The sequence below is a fragment of the Capsicum annuum genome, chromosome 7, assembly GCF_002878395.1.
Source record: "Capsicum annuum cultivar UCD-10X-F1 chromosome 7, UCD10Xv1.1, whole genome shotgun sequence".
Lineage (NCBI taxonomy): Eukaryota > Viridiplantae > Streptophyta > Magnoliopsida > Solanales > Solanaceae > Capsicum > Capsicum annuum.
The window spans coordinates 147,730,456-147,741,779 of record NC_061117.1 but is presented as its reverse complement, the minus strand read 5'-3'; the positions used below and the strand labels follow the sequence as shown (position 1 = coordinate 147,741,779).

The window sequence follows — 11,324 nt, the reverse complement described above, 5'->3', positions numbered from 1 at the left end:
AGGGGATTTTATTTTTGGGGGGACTCATCCTCTTACGTTCTTGCTCTTTTGATCATCTCTATTTCATACGACTCTATTTCATCGTAAAAACCACTTTTACCATATCCATGTGAATCAAATTAAAGAACATGAGGGTGCGTCAAAAGTCACGTGTAAAATTAAGGTATCTAGAGGAGATTTTTTTGGGGGGGGACTCATCCTCTTACGTTCTTGCTCTTTTGATCATCTCCATTTCATACGACTCTATTTCATCGTAAAAACCACTTTTACCATATCCATGCGGATCAAATACGTCTTTACTGAAACAAGATCCTATTTGACCAATATTATGATAAGTCACTAGTGCAGCAATAAATCTGGATTTCTTTACTCCTTTTTGTTACGTAATTCTCATTAAAGCTACTCCCAGTTTTCGTCCTTTCATCAAGAAATCTGTTTTTCTGCAATTTATCTGAACACTTCTTTGGTGGAGGATAAGAAAAAATTTCTCATATCAAGTTCTCTTTGTTCTTCTGTCCAGAAATGATAGTTTAAGTAGTAAAAAGAAAGACCTATTTTTCATACATAGAATTCGGAAAAAGGTGCATGTATGAGCCATTAAGACGTAAAATACTAAACATAGCACACCTACAATAGCAAAATTTCAGCCAATTGGCAGTGATATACAACATTATGGAACTAACAATCCCAAAGGGAAAAAAATTAACAGCACAGCGCAGCGTAGTGAACAATTTCAGATCACGGCACTCGTTGCTGTGCTTATTTCCCCGATTTCTTTCCTTCTTCAGCTCTTCTCTTCCTCTCTTCCAAAAGACGAACTCTAGCTTGTTTCTGCTCTTTGCCGATCTGCAACACAGTTGTATACATGAATCAATCAAAGACAGAGAACTTCATAATGTAAAAGTGAACATGCATGGGCAGTACAATATGTCTCCCATCAGCTTCATGAAAGACAAGAAGATGAATAAAAATGCTGAGACTATAAATGGAGTTTGCAAGGGTGTCTGCTCCTATTAGAAGTGCTTCTGAAATAAGTAGGTGGGAAGACTGCAGTAAGTTCCAAGATATACACGTAGGAAGAACAAGTTCAAAGATCACACAAGGTAACATGTCGTAGTTTAGTAACTCCATTAACTGCTACCACTTTAACTAAGGCTACATGAGGAATAAAGCAACATTTTCAATGGCATTTCTTTAATAAGAAAATTAATTGTTCTAAGAAACTAAAAAGATCAACCGTGCGAAGGTACAGAAAAATAACATTGTGGGAACTGTGAGGGCATTGAAGAACATTACCTCCATAGCTTTCAGTAGCTTCTGCTTTTTACGTGACATGCCAAGCTTGGACATGCTGTCTTCATCCTTGGAAATTTGACTTAAATCTGGAAGAGAATCTTCTCCAGTATCAATGAGCTCAGAAACACACTCCTTATTCCCATCTAAAGCAGCAGAAATTTGGGTACTTTGAAGTTCTTTTTTCAGTTCATCATGATACTGCTTCTGAAGAACTGACATCTGCACCATCCAAATTCTGTTAGGCTGGAAAAAAGGTGTAGTACCAATGTACAAATGAAAAATCAGCTGGAAAGCTATTAGACATTGATATCTAGTATTAAAACATCACTAAACAAGTGCAAGATGTCGCTGCACTTCTAGGTGGGACATCATAAATAATAGTTGGGATTTCAAGTAAATTCTACTCCAGAATTCTCAAACAGCACCAGGGAGAAAAAAATCCTTCTTTTAAAGGTAAGTAAAACCATATTTCTAATTGGATCTGCCATCTAAACTGTACCTTCCGCTTTTTCTCTGCAGCTTCAATAGCTTCAGCTCGGTCAATGACACCTTCCACAAGTAAATTTTGAGGGTCATCCAAATCCTCTTTACCCACCCCAGGCATTGGAAGCACTTCTTTTCTTGCAGCTGCCTGTAGACGTTTGATAGTTTCAGCATATTCAGGAACATAACCTTCGGCCTCATTATCAACAAAAGGTGATAAATGCGGCGGAGGAATCCTGTTGACAAAGCTAAGCATTAAATACACTGTCTAGTTGACTTTTATTGTTTAGCAAATAAATAATTGAAACTAAGGCAGATCATATAATCTTCTTATTTAGAGCATACCTTCCAACAAGATATTCCTCAACTGGTAAAAGGATGCGAGCATTAACACAATCATAAATCCACTGCGGCTGAACATATTCTCGGGAAAGGAATTTGTGGCCCTGAGTTGGACGGTCAACAATCTGCGGAAGCATATGATGATATGAACTACAATGCAAGAACAAAGTATTTCACAAGGAATGTAAAACTAAAAGAATGCTTCAATATATGCATAAGAACACTAGCCCTAAGCACAAGATTTCCATTATTAACTAGAGACATACGCAACTGGATGTCTTCCGCGAATTTTAGATACTGGGCATCCTATCCACACTTTTGATCAGGAACATCCTAAAAGGCACTAACCTACTTTCATTTTATTCAAGCTGCGATGAATCATAAAATGTTTATAACCAGCTTTTTAAAACTAATATGGTTAATAATACTATCAATTTTGTTTCAATAAAATGATGCACAATATACAACAGAAAAGCAGCACAGAAAGTGGCAGATTCATGTAACACATCAGCAGCTATAATACTCTTCCTGCACAATTAAGCTTGACACATTTTCTCACATCAAACCAAAAGACAGCAGGACGCAACATGGGCGATGTGATCCCACAAGTGGTGAAATACACATTCTAATTTACAATTAAAATCTCATAAATTACCACAAATATTTAATTTCAGTCTAATACTTTAATTTCCACTACATCTCAATATTAAATATATAATAAACTCTTAATAACAAATACTCTTAACAAACAATTATTTCTTATAAACTGCATTTGGACTCCCAGAGAGTCGGTACATGGTTAAATGAGCATACACTAGGTATATTAAGCTTTATCCTATACCGAAGACATCAACTTATAATTGTACACTTCTTCAATGTCAAATCGAACGCCACACGCTCAATTCTGGCACTAGTACATTAAATGCAGCTATACATACATAATTGATGTTGACAACTATTTTCCAATTAATAAGTGAAGGGCAAAGTGAAGCAAGGCTTAGCGACCTTATAAGGCCATCCACTACATAAACTGCAGAAGGTCGTGGTCAGTGTTATCAAAGGCGCTCTTACGCCTTTAAGCGAGGCTCAAAACATATTGAGCACTTCGCCTTGCTTTATGTTCGGTTCACTATCGTCATCAAGTTTCTAAGGCACACTTTTCCTTGCCAATGTATCTCTTCTAAAGAAGGGACACTACACAATTAATAGTTCACTTTATAGTAATTGTTTTTCAATTTCTTTGTTCATATATTTGTCATTAATGCTTAAAATTATTAGTCTTGGACTAAGCATAAATATCTGTCTTTTTTTCCTTTGCGCCTTTTTCATTAAGCTCATGCTTTTATTTCCACTTTGCGCTTTAAGCCCTGACAGACCTTAGGGCTTTTTGGGGCTTTTCGTTTTTGATAACACTGGTCGTGGTCATAATGAGTCGACTGATTCCATAATTTATGCTGACAAATGTTTTCATTTAATAAGTGAAGGGGAGTGGCGAGCGTATAAGGACAACCACTACATAAGCTGCAGCAGGTCGTGATCCTAGTGAGTCGACTGATTTCTCTAGCTTGTTGCTTCCCCTTCTCTTTATTTCACTATTCTTACCTAGGTACCGGAGAATATTCTCTCGAAAAGGATAGAAGCACCTCATATAGATATAGTATATACATATCATCATCTCAGTTTTGGAGCCATTGGCATGACCACAAAATGCAACTTACTAAACTTTTTTAAGTCAGTGCTATCATCTTACACAGTGTGTCACGCAAAGCCATAACACTCACTTTAGAAGTGCAGTGCCAAATTATTGTTACTATCAAATGGTAACAACTCTTTTTACAAGTAAATTCTACAATATGAAGAAGAGAAGCAGAACCCAGAAAGATTTGAAGTTAATTTTCTTTATGTGAAAACATTAAAGGAGGGTTTTGAGCTAATGAGAAAAGTACATTACTTGATAAATGATTTTGAAATCCAAACATAAATGCTATTCATGGCTGATAACACAAGGAGAAGTATCAACAAGATGTATCTCACATGTACAGTTTCACAAGCCACAAGTTAAAGCAAGATTTCAACAACTGTTTTCAGACTTGGTTTATTTCTACAAAATTTGAATTTCGTAAAATCTTACCTGATGAGTAATACTCTGTTCAGTCTCCTTAAATGGTGCCCCTTCTCCATCCCAAGAAACGATACCACCAAAAGCAGGGATAACAAACAACAGTGACTCTCTGGGAACCTAAGCATGAGAGACAAAAGCAACATGATAAATAAGAAGAAGAACAAAAAGGAAAAGGATGCACGGAGGCACCACGATCACAATAATATTATTTTAGTTATAATTCTGAGTTAGAAACGACATCATAAGTGAAAGAAAAGGGGCAAAAGGAGGATGCATAGTAGCTACAAATTCAGAAAGTCATTCTTCTATGAAAAGGGAAATGTGAGAACTTGAAAGAATAAATGACAAGAATATGAATAAGACGAATATGTACAACAAGGAATTTATCCAAAAGAAGAAAAGAAAAATTCAATAATAATAGGCATAGTAACCAGATCAATTTGTCAAAGTGACCTCGAGATTCCTTATGTTCTACTAACAGCACAGCCAAGCACGTCCTCCAAATTAACTATCAACTATAGGCTACATTAGAAATGAAAATGCCAAAATAAATCCAAAACAAATAAAACATTTTGAGTTACCTAGTTGATGCAATTATACAATCATCAACATTTGGGATTAAATGCAATTTTCTACTATGAATCTAATGAATCTCATCCAGGTAATGGTTCTAGTTTGAACTTCCCACACTAAAACGCTCCTAAGCTATCACAATATGACAAACCGTCACACTTCTTTTTACAATATGACAAACCGTCACACTTCTATTTCATTTCCTGCTATAGTTGGAAATGAAATAGGAAATGCAGAAAAAGAAGAAAGCAAAGAACAAAATAACTTCTTATCAAATATAAAATTCTTCATATATATTGTATCAAAAAGAAAATGTAAGTTTCTTCATATTACAAAAACTGCAATTGCAAATATATTCTTCCACTTTACAAGAAACATCTCTCACCTCACGACTCAAGAACAACTTGATATCCTTGAAAAGTGCCTTGCATTCCCTGGTTTCGGCATCATCTTCAACAGTTTCCATCGCATTTTGAAGAAGATGCATTAATGCACCTGGTTCATTGGAAGGAATCTGTTGTTGCAGTTGAGCAAGTCTAAGTTCAGATTCGTCATAGTTTGGCCCCTTTCCCAGGTCCTTACTCACATCAGATTCGGAGGAGCTAGTAACTTTTGACTCTGTCATGAAGGCTCTGTTATCGAAGTACCGAGATAATGCATAAAGATCTGCAAAAAATGAATTTTGTTATAAGCTGATAAAACATTGAAGTGAAAAAGAAACGATGAAATCTTACCGGCAGCTACAGCTTCAAGCCGAGGATCAAGAATGGGAGGATACTTCACATTTATTGAATGGTAAAGTTTGAAATTAACAAAAGCTAGGAGCATCTGCATTTTCGAAAAAATTTAACATGTTAAACTTAAAAGCAATAAGGTAATAATATATTGGGGAAATCAACTCCAAAGCAAGAAAATACTCTCTCCCCCCTTCTTTCTTAAATTCAACAAGTAGCACACAACTCCTTTCCTGAAAAGAAAGTAATACACATATGCATATAGCTCTAACAATGTAAATCTATGAAAGACTGAGACAGAGGCAAGAAAAATGCTCTCCCTTTTCAAATTCAAGGGAGAGGCATGCAACTTTACCAAAGTACACCTTTGATTAAAGGACTTATAATCCAGACCCTCCACTTCAACTAACAAGTACTCCCTCCGTTTCATAATAAATGAATTGTTGGATTTTGGCACACAAATTAAGGAAAAAGCATTAAAGACATAAATTTAACACAACTTTCCATTTTTACCGCTAAAAATGCTCTCCCTTTTCAAATTCAAGGGAGAGGCATGCAACTTTACCAAAGTACACCTTTGATTAAAGGACTTATAATCCAGACCCTCCACTTCAACTAACAAGTACTCCCTCCGTTTCATAATAAATGAATTGTTGGATTTTGGCACACAAATTAAGGAAAAAGCATTAAAGACATAAATTTAACACAACTTTCCATTTTTACCGCTAAAAAAGAAAAAGCTGACCATGTAATACCTTTTCAAAAGTTAATTGGTTGTCAAATCATAAGGGTAAATTTGAAAAAAAATTCAATGATTCACTTATTTTGAAACACCAATAAATACCCCAACAATTCACTTATTCTGAAACGGAGGGAGTAGTATGCATGACCACAAGAGAATTGGCTAGAGACCATGGTATAATGAACAACACACAGGTAAATTTTCTCTTTCAATCTCAACATACTAGCCAAGTTTGCCTTTGTACAGTTATGCAGTTAAAAAAGATGGCTCACCAACATGAATTACTATTCTGCTCAACTCTCCAGCAAAAGTTGCAGAATCTAGGAAATGATCAAGACTTCTACTATAAAGGACCTTAAGTTGAATTACTTTTTTAAGCAACAAATACCACAAATACTAATAAAAAAAACAAATTCAAAATAATGATATATACAAATGTTACTGGCCTCATAAAATTCCAAGAAAGTCAGCATAATGTTGTAGTCAACGTCATCAGGAAGTACTTGTTGCAACGCATGTGGAGTTAACCAAGTGATTTTCTGCCCATCTATTTCTGCCTGCAGAGAAGAACTAGTAAATCAAGCTAAGAAAAAAATATCACCATGTTCGTGGGAATTAAACGAACTACAAAGTCATAATACCTGGTAATATATTCCTTTCACTGATATAAATGTTTTCCTTAGTCTATGAGTGCGAGAAATGTAGGCCTGCCATTCATGACCCAACCTAACCAATGATAAGAGTAAGTTTGCTAAGTATGTGTATAGGTAAACAAATAACACTACCAACTAGACCTGAAAAATGCTTTCACCTTCGGCAGTTATGGACACGGTTTACCGGTATCTTCTCTCTCTCTACGGCAGGCAATGCAGCAAACAAGTGTACCATACTAAGGCAGTCATCCAAATCTCTAAGTGCATCGATGAATTTAGGGTACCTAGAACAATCATGATAAGCTAAAGTAGTTAAGTACCAGGCATGCTGCTGACTCACTTGAAAACCAATGATGTTTTTGATCATATAAACTAACCTCTCTCGAATAAGCATGTCAAGGGTATAACTGGGCTTGCGAGTTAGCAGGCGTTCAGCTAGATCACGGTTTTTCTTTGAAACTGCTTTCTTAATCTTCTTCTCATATGCTCGCATTTCTCTGAACTTCTCAAGTAAGGGCTCATGTTTAAGGAACAAAATATCTTTGGTGTGATAATAGGTATGGTGGTTTCCTTTAACCTTCTTCTTTGGTTCACGGGGGAAAATACCCTTCAAGATGCATAGCTTCCTGTATCCACAGAAAACAATAAAAGGTCATAAATGATCTTCCCTAAACAAGATCCTAGTACAGTAGACTGCTAAAAGCAAACACATATAACCAACTCCAGCTAGTTCAGAATTGAGCCATTGTTTATAGAGTTGTCCCTAAATCCCTTCCATGCAAATTAAATTCTGAAACATTCTTACATTTACTGCATACTAATAAAAACACTAGCAAAGCTTATACCTCAAAAAGAAAAATTACAACCAGTGACATAGCCAGGAGTTTATACAATATGATTCAAAAGTAGCAATTTTTGACCAGCTTTGTCACTTCACTAGATTTTTTTCTTATGTCAAAGGGGATTCAAACATCTTACATATAAGCCCAGAAAAGATCCTTTTTTTTTATAACTGTGATCTCGGGGGAAGCTTGCACACACCTCAACTAAATCCACGAGATCAGTGGTGGATGTACATGTATTCCAAGATGAACCTCCTTCGTCGGAAAATTATACTATTTTTACATGATAAAAAAAAATTTATGTATAAATAATAGAGGCTGAACCCCCTTCGACTAGTCCGTATATGTACTACTGAACCCCCTCACTGAAAATCTTGGATCCGCCCCTGCACGAGATACCTACCACCTCCCACCAACAACCCATAATAGGTAACTCTGGCAAAAAAAGATACGAAGAAATCACCTAGTATTTTGTCTCTGCTGGGATATGAAACTGGTTCAACCCGCGTCATTGATCGCTAGGCCATCCCCTTAGGCCTTAGGTACCCCCATGAAAAAAAATCAGTTTTCCCTATTTAAACAGTATAATTTGAATCCCCTTTCTTGAACCTAACTCCAACATTAAATTTATACAAACAATAGCTCAAAATAGGCACATACAACATCAAATCATATATATTTTTTTAACAGAATAGCATTTTATAAGGCCGAACGGAAAAAACTTATTCTTCTTATTACTGCCACAAAAAGGATAAATAAACAGAAAAGGGAACCACCTGAAAAGTGATAAACTGACTTGAAGATATTTCACAGCTTGTGACCTAGTAATGTATCTTGCTGCATTTCCTTCTTTTTTCTTCCCCTGCAATACACAACAAAAAAAATTATATCCAAAAAAAAAAAAAAATTCTAATCAATCCGGCTCTTCCCCGGATCCTACACATAGCGAAAGCTTAGTACACCGAGGTGCCCGTATTAACTAATTAAGGAAGAAGAAAATGGTAGAAACTTACAGCAGGCCGATAATGCTTCGGCATGGCTACGGACTCTGGAGGAGTGTGGCGGCAAAGGGAGAGTTTAGGGTTGCTGTAGAATTAGGGATTTTATACAAGTTTGGAGAAAGGTTATTTATTAATAATAAAAAAATCCAACTTTTTAAAATATTTTGTTTATTTCGAGAGAAAATTTGGCTATCAATTTCAAGTATCCAATTAGCAAAATAATTTATTGAGAAAATTTAGCTATTAAGTCTCTTCAAATTTTTAATTAGTAAAATGACTTATTTCTATTTTTTCATCTGTCTAGTTGATAATCGATCTGTTCACATATAAATCGGATTGATGATCAATCTGTCGGATTGATAATCGATCCGTCCATATATATGTCGAATGTATAATTGATTTATTGGATTGATAATCAATCTGTCTATATATCGGTTGGTTTGATAATAGAGCTGTCTAAAAAATAGATTATTTCCAAAAGAAAAAGACTTGTAGACTACTTAATTAAAAAAAAGATTTTGAAAGGCCATTTAACACAGAATTCTCATGTCGAACATGACAAATGACTAAATATCCACAGTATATTAAAAGTGTTTAGAAGTTAATGTGAATACTTATGAAGTGAGTTTGAACTTTTTTATCCTTCATTAAATCATTAGTGAACTTGGTTGCGCTTCTCGCGATATAAAAATAAATATTAGATTCATGAAATTATTTTTTATTAAATTTTAAAGATTCTTTTCAATCTTCATCCAAATAAATGTTAGATTCTAAATTCTAATTCATTTTATCACTTAATTTTGTATTTAACTTGACTCCTCTAGTATTAGCTTTATTGAAAGAAATGATTTTTAAAATTATCATCATCCACCTAAATAACACATTCATTTATCCATTTAAATGAATTGTTGGGGATATACTATGGCCAGTAAGCCATTTTATTTGCATATTATTTCTATATAGAGTTATGAGATATTGTATATAATAAAATACAGAAGTCATAAAAGAAATAATATACACTTAAGTGATAAGTAAAATTAATATTTATGGCATATCATTTTGTGACTTAAATATATAAAATATAGAAGCAACATGTGAATTGTCATAAAATAGTACATCGTGCGGAAATAGGAAAAAGAGAAATAACATGAAAATGAAAACTTAGAGACGATAATTTACCTCATAGCCTTTCCTTTCAAGCAATTGTTTAAATTAAAAATAAAAAGTCCAAGATCCTATTTGTCAGAGTAAAAAATCAAAATAACCTCATTAAGCTTGCAGATAATGGACAAACATATTGCAACGAAAAGTTATCAAACTGTAATTAAATTAATCAACAATATAAACATACATAGCAAACATATTAAGCTGTAAATTTTTATTTTTATAAATGAAGATATGTGTAAGGGTGCAAGTAAGAAAGAAACTTGAGAGTAGCATTTACAGAAGTTATAACCTATTTACAGATACTTTTCAACAAAAATACATGGACAAACTCTAATATAAAATAGCTAGCAAAGTAATAATACTTTATCATCACACTAAAACTCTCAAAAAAACTAAGTAAATGTCAATGAGCATTTTCAAGTGCATGTTCATTTTTTCTTTTTTTGTTATTGCACTACTTCTTCTCTTCACTCATTCTGCAGCAGTAAGATTAGAGGTTCGAAATAGTTGTGGTTACACTATCTGGACAATGGTCTCCTTGAATGTCAATCTTCATGACATTAGCTGAATATTTCCTAAACCAATATATAAGAAAGTTGGAACTTGAAAAAGAACGAAAGACATAGGAGAAAAGATAAAAAAAAATCATTAAAAAGATCAAATTTTTGTAACTAATGAAGAAGAATTGAGGACGGTGTGGAATGAAAAATGAGGAATGCTAGAAATGATTTTCTTCACTATTTATACTAACCAAAAGGATTAGAAAGATAACACCAAAAAATAATTTAATGGATATGAGTATTAAGTGCATTAATTGTAATTAATTGGGTGTTTATTGTAAAGGACTTAAATTGCTTTGAATTAATGTGGAGAAAATAAATATTAGATTCATGAATTTATTTTTTATTATATAACCTTAAAACCACTACAGAAAAAATTAAAAAAGGATATAGAGTATAACTATGATGAAAAAGATAAAAAACAAGTTCAAAAAATAAAATTACTTTGTAGAGAATTACCTAAATTACAATTTCCAGATGAAAATAGAAAATTTATATATATAGTAGAAGCAAATGCAAGTGAATATAGTTACGGAGGAGTACTTAAATATCGATATGAAGCAGAAAAAATAGAACACCATTGTAGATACTACTCAGGTACGTTCAACGAGACAGAAATAAAATGGGAAATAAATAGGAAAGAATTATGTTCATTATATAAGTGTTTATTAGCATTTGAGCCATATATTGTATATAACAAATTTATTGTACGAACAGATAATACACAGGTACGTTGGTGGCTAACAAAGAAAATACAAAATTCAGTTACAACAAAAGAGATTCGAAGACTAGTTTTAAATATATTAAAT

General features: G+C 33.8%; 1 protein-coding gene across 1 annotated transcript; it reads right to left on the bottom strand.

Annotated features, from left to right (window-relative positions):
* Positions 1–462: 462 nt before the first annotated feature.
* Positions 463–8,937, bottom strand: LOC107854036 (pescadillo homolog). The gene is made up of 13 exons (XM_016699038.2): positions 8,801–8,937; positions 8,564–8,649; positions 7,323–7,571; positions 7,104–7,229; positions 6,934–7,018; positions 6,739–6,849; positions 5,551–5,644; positions 5,202–5,482; positions 4,253–4,360; positions 2,125–2,246; positions 1,796–2,015; positions 1,297–1,515; positions 463–846 (listed from the first exon to the last, which is right to left on the bottom strand). Exons 1-13 carry the CDS (start codon positions 8,822–8,824, stop codon positions 760–762), a joined length of 1,812 nt encoding a protein of 603 aa, XP_016554524.1. The 5' UTR covers positions 8,825–8,937; the 3' UTR covers positions 463–759.
* Between the last annotated feature and the right edge of the window lie 2,387 nt (positions 8,938–11,324).